Below are 21,139 nucleotides of genomic sequence, written 5' to 3'. Positions count from 1 at the left end.
TGGTCTTCTGTTTATGTAACAATTCAATCGAATGCAGGAAAATCCTCGTCCAACGACTGTAGTGTAGTTATAAATACATAAGCTTTTCGCAAATACTACTTTTCATTTCACCACAAAGTAAAACGAGTTCAGAGCATTGACTTCTCCGCAACACGGCGCACAGTTTACGACTTCCTCCAGTTCACATTCCCTACTGCTATCCCCGCCCACTCGCAGGCGGAAGCGGAAGAGTTGCTGTGTCAGTGTGTGGCGTGGGGATTGTTGTTATCTGACTGACTGACAGGCTCTCAGGTGTGAGGCGCTAGTAGAATCGGTAGCTGCTGATCTGTATTCCTGTCCCTGCAGCATGGCCGACCTATTGCCCGCGCTACCGGCGCAGTTCAGATCTCTTCAGCATCACTTGAGGACTGCCCAGGAGCATGACAAGAGGGACCCAGTGGTGGCATATTACTGTGAGTGCTGCTTTTGCACTATGACGCCTTGGTTGCACGAAACACTCCTGCACCCCTCACTCACCCCCTGTACCTCTCACTCACCCCCTGTACCTCTCACTCATCTCCTGCACCTCTATTTCAATTCCTGTACCTCTCACTCACCCTCTATGCCTCTCACTCACCCCCTGCACCTCTCACTCACCCCCTGCACCTCTCACTCACCCCCTGCACCTCTCACTCACGCCTGCACCTCTCACTCACGCCTGCACCTGTACCTCTCTTTCACCCTCCTGTACCCGCCTCACCAACCTGTACCTATCACTCACCCTTCTGTATCTCTATCTCAACTCCCGTACCTCTCTTTCACCCTTCTGTACCTCTCACTCACCCTCTGTGCCTCTCACTCACCTCCTGTACCTCTATCTCAACTCTCGTATCTCTCTTTCGCCCTCCTGTACCCGCCTCACCATCCTATATCTCTTACTCCCTCCTGTACCTCTCACCTTCTGTAACTCTCTCTCTCCCTCCTGTACTTCTAACTCACCCTCTGTACCTCTCTGACCCTCTTGTAACTCTTTCACCCTCTTATATCTCTTTCACCCTCTTATATCTCTTTCACCCTCTTGTAACTCTCTCTCTCCTCCTGTATTCCTCACTCTCTTCCTGTACCCCTCACTCTCTTCCTGTACCCCTCACTCTCTTCCTGTACCCCTCACTCTCTTCCTGTACCCCTCACTCTCTTCCTGTACCCCTCACTCTCTTCCTGTACCCCTCACTCTCTTCCTGTACCCCTCACTCTCTTCCTGTACCCCTCACTCTCTTCCTGTACCCCTCACTCTCTTCCAGTACCCCTCACTCTCTTCCAGTACCCCTCACTCTCTTCCAGTACCCCTCACTCTCCTCCTGTACCTCTCTCTCGCCCCCTGTATCTCTTGCTCTTCCCCTGTACCTCTCACTCTCCTGCTTGTATTTTCCTCATATGGTAGTCTCTTTTTGAACTGATTTTTAACAATGTTATTCTATTTTCTTCTTCTATAACTTCATATGTCCATCCCAACTGAGCTAACATTTTAAGTTTGGTGCAAGAGCCTCCTGTTGTAGATCAGATCACTAACCGCAAGTACAACTACCATTTGTGCAGTTTGTGCCCTTACACCTTAGCCCTGGGCCCTACACTGTCTAATTTTCATACTGCTCAACTATTAATCATAGATGTGGGAATCTCAAGTTGCAAAGCTGCCTGTTTCCCAGGTCTCTCTTATGCTGTGTAGATTCGGGGCAGATACAGGGAGCACAAGAGGCTTGCTGGGAGGTTGTAGGTGACTGGGTCTCATGCTGTGTAAAAAGTGGAGTGAAGCATTTCCGATGATGTTGCTCACAGCAACCAATGATATCTTTGCTTTTATTTTCTAACTGTTGAAATGTAAGGATTGGTTGGTATGGTCAACATCGCCGGTAATGTTTTACTCCACTTTTTACACAGCATTATAAATAGATCAGTAACAGGCATTCAGAAGAATATTGGGAAACAAGGTGAAGGTATAAGCACTGTGACTCTCAACAAATAATATCCCTTGCTTAACTGGCAAACCTTATGTTTTATTGGCACTTTTTATCAATATTTTTCCAGTTTAGTCATATTGCTTTGCTCAGTGGCAGCATCCTGCATGGAACTTATAGTTGTGCACAATTTAATAGCATCAGCAAAAATAGAGATAGTACTTTCAATGCCCAACTCAAGATCATTAATAAACAAATTAAAAAGCACAGAACCAAGGAAAGACACATGAGGTACTCCACTAACAACACTGATCCATTCAGAAAAAGTTCCATTTACCAGAACTCTTTTTAATCCTGCAGTCAGTTCCCTACCCATGTACAAATATTATGTTCTAGGCCAATATTCCTTAATTTAACCAGTAACCTGATGTGTTACATGATTTTGTAGTAGATTTAAGGTATGAAGATCCAAATTACCGAAAGATCTGTATGCAGAAAAATCCAGGTCCCAAACATTCTGGAACAGTTTACATACCCGTAGTATGTTTTTTTTTTAAATTCACCCCTCTCTATACCATTCATTTAGTTTGTCACCTCATTTCTATTCTACTCTGTAGATCTCCATTCTAGCTTCCTCGCCCATTATATGTTTTTTAGCTTACTTTTACCCTTTCATTTATACACTTATTATATCACTTGCACATCTCTTCCCACTGTTTATTTTAACTTTATTCCCTTACTATGTCACTAGATTACTACACCGTTTATATAAGCATGGAGTATTTTAATGAGGTTATGCATATACTGCACCTTGTATCATATGGTGACAAAATATGCTTTTCCAACATTTGAGGATAACCTAAAGAGTAAAAACCAGCACATCGCTATTAGAGGGGTTCTCAAATCGAAACTCCACCCATATATTGGAAAATGTTGAAATTATTTAAGTTATTTTTAAATGTTGATACAGGTATAGGCTCCGTTATCCAGATGATCAAAATTATGGAAAGATCCTTTATCTAAAAAAAGCCAGGTCATGAGCATTTTGGATAACCGTTTCCATACCTGTACTACCCTGAAAGCAGATAGTGACCATTACCGTTCTCTGCATGGTTTGTCCTGACTGTTGTCATAATGTAGCCAAAGTAATCTCACCACCAGAAAAGACTCCAATTCCTGCAATGACTTGCAAGGCATTGTTGTAGGTGGAATCTTGCCTGGAAGAGAGCTAAAGTTAGCTACATATAAGGAGGAGTTTAAAAAGTAAAGAATGTAAAAGGTAATGTCTGATGAAACATTTTATAATTAATTATGTAATTATTAACATTTATTTTTCTTTGCAATTTATTTGATATAATTCTGTTCTGCATATTTGTCATACTTCAATGAATAGGAATTAGAAATATGAAAAGAACTGATGGTAAAAGGCTTTGTAATTAAAAAATTGAGTTTGGAAATAGAGACCAGATTTTGACCAGGCAATATGCACATCAACCTTTATATAATCCCTGAGTTTTCTGGGTTTTCCTCCAACATAGTGGTTGATTGATTGTTGAATGTTTGAGCATTCTTTATAAAGCGCAGCATAATATGTTGGGGTTGTATAACGAAAATATAATAATTTTTTCAGTGAAGGTAAATTTGCTGTGATCTTTCATATGTGACTAATGAACATTCTACTAGCAATCCATTTCCCATTGTGCAAGGTTTTGGTGATTTAATAGTTCTCAAAACGTTTGGGTTTTGAGAATGATTACATCATCAAAACCTTGCACAAGGTTGATGATAAGTGATTAGGAGAAGATTCTGAATGAAAGATGGTTTGATGGTCTGGATGTTTTTGAAGAACCAACAATAGGGCCATTTTATAACAATAATTTGTGTATTATTAACCTGATTCTGATCAATGGAAAATGTTTGGAGCTCGAACGTACTACTTTTTGTAGTGTGTTTTTCAACTTGAAATTATTTAAAATGTCCTGTTCATCATAAGCTACCATGTTATATATCAAGGCCTTCCTGTCACGATCGCCGCCCGGAGCAGGTCCAGGAGCTCCGGGCGGCGCGTCCTCCCCTGCCGGCGTCGCTCCCAAAATGGAGGCGCCCATGGCCGCCACGTGGGTAGCGGCGCTGGCGCAATGACGTCAGCGCGTCGACGTCGGCGCAAGGACGCCGATGACGTCACTATGGCGCCAAATTCAAATATAAAAGCCCTACCAAGACGCCAGAATGGCGCCCAAGTATAGGATTCGTTCCTGTGTGTTTCCTGGGTTTCCTGTCTGCTATTTTGAGACTAATCTTGTTCCTGTTTGTTGCCGACCTCTTGCCTGGACTTTGGACTTTGCTGATTATTCTGCCTGCCCTTGAACCCTTGCCTGGACTTTGATTATTCTTCTGGTTTACCCCTGTTGGACACCGCGACCTTGACTCCCTTGTAGGCTTCCTCCTTGATCCTGACAACCTCCCTGGTGGGAGCATCCCGGCTCCCTGACACTTCCTACTCCTACCATGTCCCTGGGATTATTTCTTGTTGCAATTGCAGTTACAATTCAAAAGCTGTGTAATGTCAGACATGTATTGTGAAAAGCAGTGTTAAAGCAGCCAAACCGGTACTAATAAAATCTATGTTATTTGGCTGGAAAGTCCTGATCTATATCTTTGTGCCGTGGGTATCCGTTCCGTCAATATGAGAATATGTTATTGGCAGCTCTTTTAAAGCGATCCTGTCATTGGAAAACATGTTTTTTTTCAAAACGCATCAGTTAATAGTGCTACTCCAGCAGAATTCTGCACTGAAATCCATTTCTCAAAAGAGCAAACAGATTTTTTTATATTCAATTTTGAAATCTGACATGGGGCTAGACATGTTGTCAATTTCCCAGCTGCCCCTGGTCATGTGACTTGTGCCTGCACTTTAGGAGAGAGATGCTTTCTGGCAGGCTGCTGTTTTTCCTTCTCAATGTAACTGAATGTGTCTCAGTGGGACATGGGTTTTTACCATTGAGTGTTGTTCTTAGATCTACCAGGCAGCTATTATCTTGTGTTAGGGAGCTGTTATCTGGTTACCTTCCAATTGTTCTTTTGTTTGGCTGCTGGGCAGGGAAAGGGAGGGGTTGATATCACTCCAACTTGCAGTACAGCAGTAAAGAGTGATTAAAGTTTATCAGAGCACAAGTCACATGACTTGGGGCAGCTGGGAAATTTTCAATATGTCTAGCCCCATGTCAGATTTCAAAATTGAATATAAAAAAAATCTGTTTGCTCTTTTGAGAAATGGATTTCAGCGCTAAATTCTGCTGGAGCAGCACTATTAACCGATTCATTTTGAAAAATTTTTTTTTTCCAATGACAGTATCCTTTTAAGAATCTTTTAGAAGCTTCTCCTGGAATTAGGTTGTAGCTTGCTATATTATTCAGCTGCTTAACTTTTAGAAGTAATTGATGATTAGAAATACTGATGGATTGCCTTCTTAAAGTCTATGAAAAGTACAGTTCGGAGTCTTCAAAATTAGAAATTTAGTTTGTATGTTGTGTGCTTCACTTTCAGGGATAGAGTTATTTCTAAACAAAGGCTTTGCAATTTAGAAGTTTAATTTGTCAAGGTGTTTATTTTTCGTTGTATACTAACGAATTTTTTGTAAACTTTTTTTGATGTTACTGGTCATTTAAAGGTTGAGTTGTTTTTTCACGAAAAATTTGAGGTTTCAAGTAGAGATGCACCGAACCCACTATTTTGGATTCGGCCGAACCCCCGAATCCTTCACAAAAGATTCGGCCAGATACCGAACTGAATCCTAATTTGCATATTCAAATTAGGGGTAGGAAGGGGAAAACATTTTTTACTTCCTTGTTTTGTGACAAAAAGTCACGTGATTTCCCCTCCCCACCCCTAATTTGCATATGCAAATTAGGATTCGAATTTGGTTCGGCCAGACAGAAGGATTCGGCCGAATCCGAATCCTGCTGGAAAAAAGCCGAATCCTGGATCCAGTGCATCCCTAGTTTCAAGGTATTTTTGAGCTCAAAAAGAGTTTTTTTCCTCCGGAAACTCGATCAATTCGGTTGTTAACCCCAAATTCACTGATTCACTGAGTTTTTTACATTCGGGTTTTTACTTAAATTAGAAACCATTCCAGTTGTGAGTTCATTTAAGTTCTAAAAAAAAACTCACATTGCTCTAAAATTCGACCTTTGATAAATAACCCCCTCACTGTAAGGCTATTTGCACGCACACATATTTTGGTGCAACAAAGTATGCATTTTTGTTCAAAATCTGCTCCATGTGTCTGCACACAGGCTAAAGCTGGCCATTTATGTAAAGATTTTTAAAAGATCTTTTCGTTATCGTGAGACCAAGCTTATCTTGAAACTATCGTTTAAATGTAGGATTTGTCCATCAACTAAAAAGACCATTTCAAGCGTAATTGCCAGGAAAATTGAGGGTAGCTGCCTGCTTGGCCCTGCAAACATAGATAGATTTCACTGTGACCGATAAAACTTTTTAACCTGGCCTATCAATTTTCTGACCGATGTCGGATAAAAATCATAAGGTGCACGATCTTTCAATTCCTACTAACTTCACGATAATTTGACAAATTGGTTGGATTGCACTAAAATCGGTCGTTCACCAAAGAAATATCTTTGCGTCTATGGGGACCTTTACACTTGTGCTTTCATTATATCTTGGGGTACTTTGAATTGTATCAACAGCAATCTTTGAATAAGGCCGAGTGTTTAATTAAGAGAAAATTAAGAGAAATACAACATTTTAGGAACATTTTCTGCATTTAAAGATTATTGTTAAAATTTGGTCTTTTGGATGTAGAGAATCATATTCGGAGGCAATTTTCAATTGGTTTTCATTAACTATTCATTACGGTTTTTGAATTATTTCAATTTTTATTCAGCAGCCCTCCGGTTTGCATTTTTCAGCAGGGTCCAAATTATCCTAGCAACCATGCATTGATTTGAAGAAGAGACTGGCATATGAACAGGAGTGGCCCTGAATAGAAAGACAAGTAATAAAAAGTAGCAATAATAATATATTTGTTGCCTTACAGAGCATTTGATTTTTGATGGGGGTCAGTGACCCCGATTTGAAAGCTGGAAAGGGTCAGGAAAAAAGCCAAATAATTTAAAAACTAAAAAAAAAAAATAATGAAGACCAACTGAACTAATTTAAAGGTGAGCCACCCCTTTTATTCTGGTCAGATTGTGAATAAGGTGATGGATGCAAACACTTTGGTACTATACTTAGTTGAGCATCAGGGTGTACAGGAGAAGTACAGTATACACAAAATATACTGGCTTTCCCTATAACAGCTGACAATAAGGTCACTTTGTTAGGCGAGTAACAAATTCAGCAAGCTTTCTGGCTACAGTATCAAACTCTATCTGCAGAAGTAGGGCAATGGTTTTATAGTAGTGCCGTACATATTTTCCTGGTTGCATCATGGGTAAAATATATCACGTGAGAATGAGCACATTGAGTTGCCTCTTAACATCTGTTCTGTACTTGAATTATACCTGACTTTATTAACCCTGGAATACCTAGATGGGTGGTAAGAAATCACAAAGGTACAGTAAAATGTGCAAATTATGTCCTGTTTTATAAGGACAAGGGTTGGCACAACCTGTATAAGCTTGACTTCTCAGTTTATTCTAATTGGCACAAATACCTAATAAAGTGATGTAATATTTGGCTAAATGAATACATGGGAGGGTTATTTATCAAAGGTTGAGTGTTATAGAGTTGTTTTTTTTTCGAATGAACTCGAAACTCGAATGGTATCTTATTTAAGAAAAAATTGGCATGTGAAAAACCTGATTCTGCGAATTTGAGTCCCACAATCCAAAAACGATCACTCAAATCATTTGAGTTTTCTGGCAAAACCCTCTGAAAAAAACTTGATCAAGCAGGTTGTTAATCTATACAAATTGTTCGAAGGGACCTCTGCCAATTGACTTCTACATTCCACCGACAGGTTTTAGGTGGTGTATTTTCGGATTGAAGCTATATCAAGGATTGGGGTCTAATAAATCTCGAAAAATGTGAGTTTTTTTTACCCGAAAACTCTAATTTTCTTGGAAAATGCACCTCAAACCTCAATAAATCTGCCCCATAATCACTGCAATCTTTACATGGTATGGAAATATTTTATGCAAAAAAGTATAAATAGTAGTGTGTTTTCTTAAAAAAGTAAAATAAAAAATGTTAGGCCAGACTAATGATGAAAAGGATTCCATTATTTTATAACATCCCAGAACTAGGATAATTTCCCATTTTAACATGGATGGAAATTATCCTGATGGTCACAAAGGTTTTAATGCATTGACAGATTAATGAAATTCCATGTGTTTTGTCGGTTTGGCAGAATGTGAAAAATAAAAGGAGCTGGACACATTCTGTTTTGTGGGGAACATGGCTCAGCAACAGCAGCACCGTGTGTCCAAGCTGCCCAATACATATCCTCACTGAAAATAAATGTCTGAATCAACTTCCCCACTCATGATAATATCATATGATGGGGGAAGTTGATTCAAACAATTATTTTCAGTGAATTGATTGGTATTTGAGATTGATAAAGGGGAACAAATTAATCTGATGCCCTCTAATAATTTTCATAAGTTTTATCTTGAATGGTTTCTGAGATATTAGCAGTTTTAGACAGGCACTCCTGGTAATTTTAAGAGCCAACCTCTGTGTCTGCCAGTTCATCTATATAAGCGTCCTCTTTCCTCCATGAGAACCTGCTAGTGCCCTTCCTTATAGGGTCTATAAAGAAAGATAGGCACTAAGTAGCAATAAAAAATAGCCACAGAGAGGATGAGGTTTTTGTTTGCATTTTCTAATGCAAAGAGCACTAAATTTCCCACTGTTAGTTTAATGGCGAACTTCCCCTTATCTACATGAGCATTGGGATATGCATAGGCCCCATATTACAATATATTTAATCATAGATAACCAGGACTTAAATATCAGATTGAATTTGGATTACATCTCAATTTTAGTTCTATGGGGCACATAGGATTTGAATCATTATGTAAAAACTCAGTTTAGGGGTCTCTTAAAAGCTGCAACTTTGTAGTAGAGATTTTTTATTTATTCCGTATAGTTCCGTATTGCAAAAGTCACTTTTTTAAGGGGTTATATTGGAATCTCTAAACTACAGGGGTTATTTCAAAGTAATAATGGCACATGCTTTTATTCTGGTTAATAGATAAAATGCTACAGGGCTAATTGGGAAACTTAAAAACTTTGCATAAGAACCTTTGCTCACCAAATCCTGTTTTGTAGTTTGCAAACATTATTTTCTCAATTGCTTATCAGGCATCAGATCAGTGCTGCTTTTATTTACGTTGTTTAGGTGTTAAGGGTAAATTATGAATACAGGTATAGGTTCGCAATACAGGTATAAGTTCGCAATTATGGAATGGCTGTCTCCCATAGACTCCATTTTATCGAAATAATCCAAATCTTAAAAAATGATTTCCTTTTTCTCTGTAGTAATAAAACAGTATCTTGTACTTGATCCCAACTAAGACATAATTAATCCTTTTTGGAAGCAACACCAGCCTATTGGATTTATTTAATATTCACATGATTTTCGAGTAGTCTTAAGGTATGAAGATCCAAATTACAGAAAGATCCGTTATATGGAAAACCCCAGGTCCCGATCGGCATGGCACGAAAAATGTCGGTACGATCCACACACATTCAAAAACTCGCCAGCTTAAGACTTGTATTAAGAGGTGCACAAGGGGACCCTCCTTTTTCCATCTTTTTACCTAGTATTTGTATAAATCAGAGATGTGCAATTTACTGTATTTTTTTTCAATAAAATAGTGTCAGGCACCAGATATTATTAATGTGCTGCACAGGACCAAGTGATCGACTATCCTGTTACCAAAGTGATTACAGCAGATGGCAGTATAGAGTCATAAATGAAACTTGGATTTTTACATCGTGTTCATTTTTTTTAAATGCGTGTGTTTTAAGTCCCAGCTTCATGAGACAGTATAGGAGGCATACTGAGGCTCATTTACCTGTCCCACATACTTCAGTTATAATTGCTGCACAGGAAACTAAGCAAAGCACTACTGGGCATAAGGAACCGCTGTATATAAATCAAGTCTGCCATAGGCATGCAGTAAGCGCATGGCTCCAGGGCTGCCATAAGGGGAGCACAGGGGCTACATTTGTACCAGGCCTAAAGGGGGGCCCGGCTGTGCATCTAATTAGCTGGGCCCCCGTCAACAGCGCTGAACCTCTGAAGATCCCCAGACCTGAAGTCTCAAAGACCCGAAACGCAGAAGACCCAAAGCCACGAACGGAGCGGAAGCTGCAAAAAGACCCGAACTTGATGTCCTGAAGCTGTGAAAAGACCAGAAGCTATGAAAGGAGCCGAAGCTGAAGGCCAGAAGCCGCAAAAGACCCCTGCATAGACCCCTGGCCACCAATGTTTTTTTTTAAAAATAATCTATGGGGGCCCTGGTACAATGTTTAAAAAAGAAAAACTTGGTACAATGTTTAAAAAAGAAAAACTTTTATGGGGGCCCTGGCCGCCAAAATTTTTTTTTAACTTGTAGGGGGGCCCTGACCACCAATGTATTTTTAAAAACTTTAATGTGTGGCCGCCACTGTTTTTTTTAAACTTATAATGGGGTCTTGACCACCAATGGCTTTTTATAAATTGTGTGTGGGGTGTTTTACCATTTTTAGCACTGTCTGTGTGGCTTTTTTACTGTGGGGTGGACGGGATCTGGGGGGGAGGCTGGGGGTGGGCAGGGACCAGAGGGCACAGAAAATGTTGTTGTACGGGGCCCCGTGATTTCCAGATTGTTATAACCCTGGCACTCTCTAATCTGCATATCTAAGTGAGGTTCAAGCTAAGGGACATTCCAGACAATGCCAACCTCCAGCCCCCTTTAGGTTCACTGCTGCATCCAGACTGTGCCAAAACTCTGTGCGCTCCTCGAAAAAGACAGATGTGTTTCATTAAAGAGCCCTAGAATGAAATGTTACTGGTGTCACTTGTACTGACTTGTAGTTCATGTTCGGTAAAGTTGAGTCCATTACCAAAATATGCACTATAAATACATGAAGTACAGCTTATTTTTCCCTAGTTTCCAGTGGATGTTACAGTTTTTGTCATTAGGAATTTATTTGCACATATCGTCCTCATATTTGTTTCCCTATGTATTTAATTTAATTGCTTTTGGAAGGCTATGAGGCATGTGACCCTTCAGTACATGTAGCAATATATTCAGCACCATGCATTGTGATCTGTCCCAATCCTTGCTCCACAATTAATACCACATGGGTATCGGATTCCTACAGTTGTGGAAAATTAATTACATCTTTAGCTATTAAATCTTAAATGAGCAAAATGTATTGGTACCACCCCTAGAGGTAATAACTCGCTCCTATAGTGACTTCAAAACATACTTTTACTTGCTGCAGACTCTTCACCATATGTTTTAACACTATGCAGTTGCTATAATGTGCCCTTTAGAATGCCTTTTAAATGGGACCACCCCCCATTAATATGATCTTATTCAGTTGGGCCTATGGGAAAAAAAAAAAAACTTCATAGACATACATAATTGCTCAGATTGAACTAAAACCATGATAGTCTGACTTGTAGGGGGTCTATTCACTCCTCCCTCTCCTTATTCAGGGCTAAAGTGGTGGATTCTTGGATGTGAAATCCTTCTGGCTGCTTCAAAACTTTCTTATTTTAATTTATTAATCTGAAAATATTATTGTAGCAACTTTCTCTGTGAATCAGGCCTCTATTGATAATTTAGAGCCTTTACGTTCTCAACATATATGTTATATTTGATAATGAACAGTAGGTGTCACTGTTTAAAAATAGTTTGCATAATGTTTATATAGTACAGGTATTGGACATGTTATTCAGAATGCTCGCGACCTGAGGATGTCCATAATTTGGATCTTCATACCTTAATAAAAAATAATTTAAACATTGGAAGCAAGGTTTTGCTTCCAATAATGGCTAATTATATCTTAGTTTGGATCAAGTACAAGTTACTGTTTTATTATTATTACACAGAAAAAGGAGATCATTTTTTAAAATTTGGATTATTTGGATAAAATAGAGTTTATGGGAGATGGCCTTTTCGTCATTCGGATGCTTTCTGGTTAATGGGTTTACGGATAATGAATCCTATACCTGTATCACTTCACCACTTTGTTCACCACTCATCTGCACAGTTCATAGCTCACAGTAAAAAGTTGACACAGCAGACCCACTTGTTAAACATGTGTTTAATAAATAGAACTTTTTCCCTGTAGTTTTAATTTTTTAATCATGAGATATCTATGGCTTTTGTTATTTCTGAATTAAACTGGAAAACTGAAACTACTCCATGATATTTCTTTGCAAGGTAGATAATTAGATTACCAAGTCCCAAGGTAATACCCATGCACAATGGACTTCTGGTTACAAAACAGTTGCAACAAAGGGTGAAGGGGGGTTTATATACTGGTTATTAATTTCCCTGACTCCATTGCCTTTGAGTGGGGGGAATGGAGCACACTGTCTGTAAAAATCGTGTTGCTGGCTTCTGTGGACCGGTCCAGATATCCTTGATTATATCATCTGGGACAATAAAAGTGTTAGAGATTAATTTTTCCTTTGAGTTTAGAGGATCTCAGAATGTATGTGGGAAGGAGGGGGTCCTTGCACGAGGTGATGTACAGTGTGAGTTAAGGGATTAGGAAAAAAATTTACTTTTTCTTTTCTTTTTATGAGGTCAAACCCTTGCTCTCTCTAAAGAAGTCAATTTGTTTTCATTGGCGCAGCCCTAATGAGCTTTAATTGGTTTTAAATTATGTTTTGTTATATATTTCCTTGGAAACAGCATGCAGGGGAATTCTTGAATATGATAGAGTATATCAGTCATGTAACCAAGGGTTACCTTACTGTAGGCAGAACGTCATTATATCATGCCTTTTGGTGGTTAAAATGCTTTGTGTTGTGCTTACAGTAGGTATTACACTATTAGGCTAATGCTATCAAGTAGTAGTTCATTCATTTCTTTAAACAGCTACAAAGTAATTGTTGCAGTGCTTAGCATTGTTATTTGTACAGCTGAGGTCCTAGGTTTGATTACAGCTAGGGAACTACTTTTGTTCTCTCTGTAGTTGTGTGGGATTCCTCCAAGTAGTAAAATTGACCATAGTGTGTGCGAATGTGATAGGGACTTAGACTGTAAGCTCCACTGGGTCAGGGAATGATGTGTAAACTCTGTAAAGCCCTGAAGAATTTGTTATCCCTATGGAAATAAATGATACCAACTCCATGATTTAAAACATAGACATAGTCTTTATACTATAGCGACTGGTGTTTCTCAGTCCATTTTATATTAGTGATGGATTGTGGCCATAGTCTAGCTGTAAACACTTGTAAATTGCACCTCTGACGGCCACCCCATGAATCAAAAGTGCTTTTTGTACGTGTGGCTTTAAAGGGACTGTTCGCCTTTAAATTCATTTTTAGTATGATGAAGAGTGATATTCTGAGACAATTTGCCATTGGATTTCATTTTTAGTATTTATGGTTTGTGAGTTATTTAGCTTTTTATTGTGCAGCGCTCCAGTTTGCAATTTCTGCAATCTTGTTACTAGGTGCAAATTACCCTAGCAATCATGCATTGATATGAATAAAGGACTGGGATATAAATAGAAGAGGGCCTGAATAGAAAGATGAGTAATAAAAAGCAATAAATTAGTAGCATTACAGAGCATTTGTTTTTAGATGACCCCCCATTTAAAAGCTGGAAAGAGTCAGAAGTAGAAAGCAAATCATTCAAAAACTATAAAAAAAAAGAAGGCCGTTTGAAAAGATGCTTAGAATTGGCTATCCTATAATGTACTACAAGTTAAATTAAATCTGTACTACCCCTTTAAATCAGTTCATCCTACACAAGAAATATTCTCATTTCCAAGAATTTATTCGCCTGCCACTTTGTTTCCTGATACCTTGTCATGTGCACCTTGTTATAAAATGCAGGGGAACAATTCTCATTATGAAGATGTGGATTGTGAGCGTCATGTCCTTACAGATTGCTTTGGAGTGATTTCAACACGCTACATATGTTTTTCCATCTGAAAACGTGGCTTTACTTCATAGAGGCAGGAGATTTGTGTCAGCCATGCTGGAGATCACTAGATTAATTCTATACAGCGCCTTGTATTTTGTTTCAAAATAGTACCACCTGTTTCTAATATAATATAAACCAGGGATGACATCTCACGTTGTATATTTATCTAATGTTACTTTTTACTATGCGATACCTTCTAATGAACATAACAGATCATTCTGATGGGAACGGTGTTTTTGATACGTTTCACCGAGCTGCCCATTACCTCATGCACACTTTCTCCTCTGGGTTTAGCAAGGGCTAAAAATACCCCCTGGTAATAACTGTATTCAGAAAGTATGGACTTTAGCAATGTTTGCTTATAGAATTTTATTGTTTATTTTTTTACTGCTGAATTACCGTATATACTCGAGTATAAGCCGAGTTTTTCAGCATCCAAAATGTGCTGAAAAAGTCTACCTCGGCTTATACTCGAGTCAGCAGGCAGTAGCTGAGATTGCAGTCACTTTTAATCATTCCTATACCAACAGTTCGCTTGGGGAGAGACTGCAATATCACACAGCGCCCTCTGTTGGTTATATGAAGGATTAACAGTGATCGCAATATCACACAGCGCCCTCTGTTGGTTATACGAAAGATTAACAGTGATGGCAATATCACACAGCACCCTCTGCACATGGTAGTGGGACAGTGGGACAATGCAAACAGTAATCCGTTTGGGAATTCTCTGTCACCATCAACTTTGCAAAGAAGTCCGGTTGATCGATGGGGGGGGTCGCTTTGGCGGAATATGCGCTGCTGGGAGACAGGGCTGTAGTTGTGTCTAGGCTTATACTCGAGTCAATAAGTTTTCCCAGTTTTCGTAGGTAAAATTAGGTACCTCGGCTTATACTCGGTCAGCTTATACTCGAGTATATACGGTAATAGAGATCATAGCCTACGTACGGCACGTGTGCTAAGTGCAAAAAAGGGCAGCAAGTTGAATTTTTTGGCACTTTTCACACTGTGGTGTGTCTATCGCTTTAGCACTTGCCTTCCAGGCAAAATTTTTTTTTTTTTTAAAGGGGTAGTTAACCTCTAAATTAACTTTTAGAATGTTAATATTTTGAGGCAATATGCAATCATTTTTTAATTTAGATTTTTGTGAAGCAGCTCTCCAGTTTGAAAGTTTGGCAGTTGTATAGTTTCTAAGGTCCAATTACCATAGTAACTAGTTCAGTGGTTTGAATGGCAGAGTGGAAGATTAATAGCAGAAGGCCTCTATAGATAGATAAGTAACAAAATAAGTAATGTAAAAAATCAAATAGTAGCCCCAGAGTGTTTGTTTTCTGGCCAGGGCCAGTGACCCCTTTTTTAAAGGAGTATTAAAGCCTAACTAAAGAAGTAGGCTAGAAATGTTGTACTTCATGTTCTGGGCTCCTGTACCAGCCCAAGGCAACCACAGCCCTTTAGCAGTAAAGATCTGTGCCTCCAAAGATGCCCCATTAGCTCCCCATCTTATTTTCTGCTGATTCACTGCACAGGCTCTGTGCTGCTGTCACTTACTGAGCATAGGAACCCACTCAAAATATAAAGTACAAATAGAATATAAATGTCACAATATAAGGCTGATTTGTACTTAATACAGATAATTACTACAGGACGGCACAGAAACCAGTGGAACTAGCATCAGAATTTAATAATAAGCCCTGTAGCATCATCTTATATTACAGGTCAACCTCATTTTCTACTTGATAATTTGTGACGACAAATTAAGCTTCTCAACAGCTGCTCAGAGCCCACTGAGCATGTGAATGTCGCTGACACTTTCCAAGATGGTGACCCACTTGGACAAGTTTGAAATCCTGGACCATTGCTTCTATTGAGAATCTAAAACTTTAGGCTGGTGTGTAATAAGTTCAGTATATAAAATATGGCATTTTTAGCCATATTCCTTTTTAGGTTTTAATTCACCTTTAAAGCATAGGAAGGGAGAAGAGGAAGAAACTATTAAAAAATAAAGACCAATTGAAAAGTTGCAAAGAATAAGACATTTTGGAACTAAAGTTTAGTTTAAAGGTGAGATACCCCTTTTAATGAGAGAGAATACAAGAGACGAGTGACCTGTCCATATCCTTGAGTACTTATAAAATTATAAGTGTAACGCATACTACATGAACACTACATTTTATGTTTTATATTAAGGGAGTGTTTTTGAATTTCAATTTAAATACAGTATCTTCTTATCCTATATGCTCTTTCTATGCATTTTACCTGCAAACTGACTGTCCTCTGCCTCTTTATTATTATTATTATTATTTAGAAGACAGATATGCTAATTCAGCAGCTTGTTGGACTGCTTTGAGCAGTCAAATGTCATTCAGTCCTGTGGAAATGTATTGTTCAGTGCTGCTCACTAACAGCACTGAGCATAATCACTTGTACAAATCCTTGCTTTCCAATCATAATCACAGTTTCACTCCAGAAAAAAAAGTGACTCATAACCATTGCTTAATATACAAATATCAGGTAAATGATAAATCATCCCCTCCCTATATTTGGCAAAATATATGGTGAAAGATTATTATTGTTATTGCAGTTTAAGTTGTGGGATCTCTAAATTTACAAGATATAGTTTGGGGAGAATGGTTAGGGGCGTGTATTGGCAATCAAAATATATAATTCATTGTGGTGCAGTGCTTTGAATCTTCTTTTGTATTCATGTGGGGTGTTTTGATCTAGGAACGTCTATGAAATTTGCACTTAGAGGGGACGGGTCTTTCAAAATCCATTCTGCTCTCGCACATTCAAACCAATAGTTCTACATTTTGAATGTATATATAGAGTCATAGTGTATATGCACGTGTGCCATAGAGGTTGTACTGGGACATCCAGGTGGAGATTTAAAAATAACAACCACAAGATAATAGTGCTGGATTGGGATAAGATGCATAATAACTAGAAACATTAAATTAATTTGTGGTGCCATTTGTGGTGTTTTGACAATGTTCATTTGGATATATTGTAAATATTGTAGTCTCCTCAGATTACAAAAGATCCTCACACTCCAGTGAAAGGGCAGAATATTTATCAAAGTGTACCAAATATTAAGAAGTAAAGGTCTGAACTATGTAGACGTTATCTAGAAAGTATAAAGTGTAAAGCAAAATCTATATTAAAAAAATGAGTTGATCCCTTTTACCCCAGTCATTACTATCTTTAAAAGGAAGGAAGACAGGAAGCAGAAAGGAATGCCTTTGCAAAGAATCTAGCCTGCATAGTCTGCCTGCCGAAGTACAAGGATGCCATTATGTGGAAGCAGTTTAATTGGAAGATTGGATTCCATCCAGAGCTACAGAAAACGTCAAGGTTCAGTGCTGACTTTTCCATGATGATAGGTTCCCACATTTTTACACACGGAAGATTTTACAAATCAGAAGATAATATTGAAAACCTAAAGCTGCAGTAGGGATAACGGTCAGTGTCTTCTGCATTATAGAAAGTAAAAGTCCAAGACTTAGACGTATTCTGTTGCCAAAAGTAAGAGCATAAAGTGGTGGAACACAGCTGTCTTTGTCTCGTTTAATGCAGTGGGTCTGGACAAGAAGCCCATTGTTGGCTTATTCTAATGTAATTCCTATTGATATGGGCAAATGTACCTGCATCTAGAGAGAAAGTCGCTTGTTCTGGGATTCCTTTGAACTTGCCCTAATTTCTTGTTATTTCTACTTTTATGAGAAACTCAGAAAGAGAACCTTGCACAAAAGATATACTGCTTAATGTCAACAACAGTGATGAAAAATTAAAAAAAAATAATATACGGTATATTAAACAAGCAGTATACACTGTTTTCTCTTTGCATAGACACACATATGTCCAGCATACAAAGATTTTTTTGTGACAACATGTGCTTATTCTAAGTTCTAACCCACCTACATCTCTGCTTACAGTTTTTAAAATAGTGTATGTTTAAAAAAAAATGCGCACAAAACATAATTTTTGTGCACACAGCCTCCCAGCAGTATGGCTACTTATTCAACATGAGTTTGGTTGATAGGACTTGTGCTGAACAGACTTTTTGTCTATAGTTTAAAAATGTTTTTACTTTGAATTTCCAACGTCCTATTATTCCTGTAAGCAACATGAAGGAGGAGAATATAGGAGGTGCGAGGAGGATGATATAGTCAATAAGATTATCATGCGCATATAAACCCCCTGCAGAATGGATTTCTGTTTTTTTGTAGAACAAAAAAAAAAAAAAAACACATCAGAAGAGAGCAAGGGAGAGGGTTGTTTACAAAGAGCTCATTCTCTAGATACACAGTTGATTACAGAAAGAAGTAGCACGTGTAAAAAAACTAAAAAGTGTTTAGAAATTGGTTCCCCGCAGGACTCAAAGAGGCCATATCTCTTAAAGGAGAAGGAAAGTCACCCCCCGAGATAGTGTTCCTGTTAGCAGAACACTGCACCGGCCTGGGGTTCTTCTCGTCAATCACCACAGAGCGATCCACTTCTTCCGCTTCTTCTTTCTTTCTTACCCCAGGCATGCACAGAAGAGCGATAAAGCTGGCTTTTTTGTTAAAATTAGACTTTTCACTCTACTTTACATGGGCACCCATGTGAAGAAAGAAGAAACAGGAAGAGGATTGCTTTGTGCTGCTCGCCCCCAGGTCAGTGCAGTTTTCTGCTGATAGGAGTCACATTGTTCTGATATGAGCCAAATGCCATTTGGGATTTGTTTTACGCTTAGCAACAATGGCTTGTCATTATCTTTTTTAGCTTGCCTTATTGCCTTTTTGCATTTTTTTAACCTCTTTGTACCTTAGAAAAGCTACAGCTAACCCAGCTAACTTTAATGACTAAAATGAACATCTTTCTTGCTAACCTTTCCGTCACTCCATAATAGTTTTGCTGTGCATTGTCTTTACAGGAGAACATAATGATCCATATATTTCTTAAGCAGCATTAATCCTGTGAACAAATTTCAAAATTCAAAAAAAGTAAATAATATTTAATACAGAAAAAAAGAGGGGGTAACAGAAATTACAAAAGTAATAATTAAGCCCAACATGTTTCGACCATAGTGGTCTTCCTCGGGCACAAATAATAAATAATCAAAAAGAAAAAGGTGGCCCGTTCTTTTGTATATATGTTTGGAGACCCTCATGGGGAGTCACCTATGGATTAGCACCTCATACTTTATTTTTAGGGTGTGCGCCTTTTTAATCTATTTTTTAATCCTGTGAAAAGTCTTTGCATTTAATAAATTGTAGAAATGCCCTTTTCTGATTCTTTGTCATCTGCGGGTAGTGCATTTCTCTGGCAGCTACAAATCACCCAAGCTGCCATTGCCCTAAAAGTTAGTTTCCTAGTCACTGGTTTATGCAGTTGTCTTTGCAACATGATCTCAAATGAAACCATTATCATCACCCCCCCCAAATGCTTATACAGGTATAGGATCCCTTATCCGGAAACCCGATATCCAGAAAGCTCCGAATTACGGAATGGCTCCCATAGACTCCAATTTATCCAAATTTTTAAAAATGTTTTCCTTTTTCTCTGTAATAATAAAACAGTAGTTGTACTTGATCCCAACTAAGATATAATTAATTCTTATTGGAAGCAAAACCAGCCTATTTGGTTAATTTAATGTTTAAATGAATTTCTATTAGACTTAAGGCATGCAGATCCAAATTACGGAAAGATCCGTTATCCGGAAACCCCCAGGTCCCGAGCATTCTGGATAACAGGTCCCGTACCTGTACTAGTGTTAGAGATAACTGTAATTGTATTAGTAATTACAAAACCCAGAGAACACCTTTTCTTGTTTATTTGTGAACTTTATAAGACAAAACATTATCTTTGGGAAATAAAATATTGACAAACCTGTTCTAGTTTTATGCTTTAGAGAATTTCCGATGGCACTGCCTCTGACATAACCTGTTATAGAACCTTATGTGTGCATCCTGTCTGGCAGCAGCTAAGTCTTTCCTTACCCAGTATGCTTAAATAGCTGTGGTTTTGTACAGTGAAAACACTATCTTCCTATTACCCAGTGGGGCATTCTAGCATAGTAATTTTAGATCCTATTTTTTCCATTTACTGGATTAAAAATCTGCCATATACTTAATGCTGTTATTTACAGAGTAATTTATGCTGGCATCAACATGTGTTGGCTTCTGGTTATTAGGTTGCTCTGTTACAGCTGCAGCAGACTTTACAGGACTCTTAGGCAAAAAAGTGTCATAGAAATGCCACACAAAGGGGCAGAAGTAAGCCCATCTCTGTCCTCATGCACAACCCTTATTAATGTGGCTGCCATTACTGCCTACTTTGCACTGGGGCTAAATGCAAGAGCTTTGACTATTTGATGCCGGTTTGGGTGTGTGATGGCTTATAATAAACAAGCCCTTTTGCCTTAAACACATTCTTGGCAAAATATGGCCCTTTCATTGCAGACAAGCAGGGGTAGTATGATGTTTAGTGATGAACACAGCTCTGATTATATTTATATATTGCCACAGCAAGCTTGTAATGAAAGTGTAGCAGTCTAGGATTTAGTGCAGATTATTACCTGTGGTGCCTCTGTTCCACCACTAATCCTTTAATAGCAGACTTATTTATTTGTGGCACGATGACAGCCTTGTGCAGTTCAGCTCCCCTGCTCTTCATTATCCGTGTTATTAAAGTACAAGAGGCACAATATAGACCTCATTTCATTAAGAGCAGTGGGTCAGATTATGATTCAAAGATAATTCAAGGGATACAGGTGCTAAAATACTAGTTGAAAAAGCAAGATAGGAGTTTAAAGATGGATAAATGTTTCCATACCATCACAAAATGTAGAATCATATTTTAAAGGAGTTGTTTACCTTCCAACGCTTTTCCAATTCAGTTGTTTTCAGATAGTTCATAAGAAAAAATGATTTCTTCCAATTATTTTGGTATTTGTAACTGTTTTTTTCTAATATTGAAGAGTAAAGTTTCATATTACACCTTCTTTCTGTATTTTTTCTGTCTTTCTAAAGCAGCGCTGGGGATGGGACTAAACTGATACATAAGTTAATACATTTCTTATATTTTGCCTTGCTGAGCAG

General features: G+C 38.4%; 1 protein-coding gene across 1 annotated transcript in view; it reads left to right on the top strand.

The window, feature by feature from the left end:
• Positions 1 to 253: 253 nt before the first annotated feature.
• Positions 254 to 21,139, top strand: part of vta1.L (vesicle (multivesicular body) trafficking 1 L homeolog) — a 117,155-nt gene continuing 96,269 nt past the window's right edge. Inside the window, 1 exon segment of the mRNA NM_001094264.1 lies at positions 254 to 452. Within this exon segment, the coding sequence (NP_001087733.1) occupies positions 347 to 452 (106 nt within the window). The 5' untranslated portion in view covers positions 254 to 346.

The sequence above is a fragment of the Xenopus laevis genome, chromosome 5L (assembly GCF_017654675.1).
Source record: "Xenopus laevis strain J_2021 chromosome 5L, Xenopus_laevis_v10.1, whole genome shotgun sequence".
Lineage (NCBI taxonomy): Eukaryota > Metazoa > Chordata > Amphibia > Anura > Pipidae > Xenopus > Xenopus laevis.
Note: the sequence above shows the minus strand (reverse complement) of the source record. Positions and strands in the feature narration are given on the sequence as shown.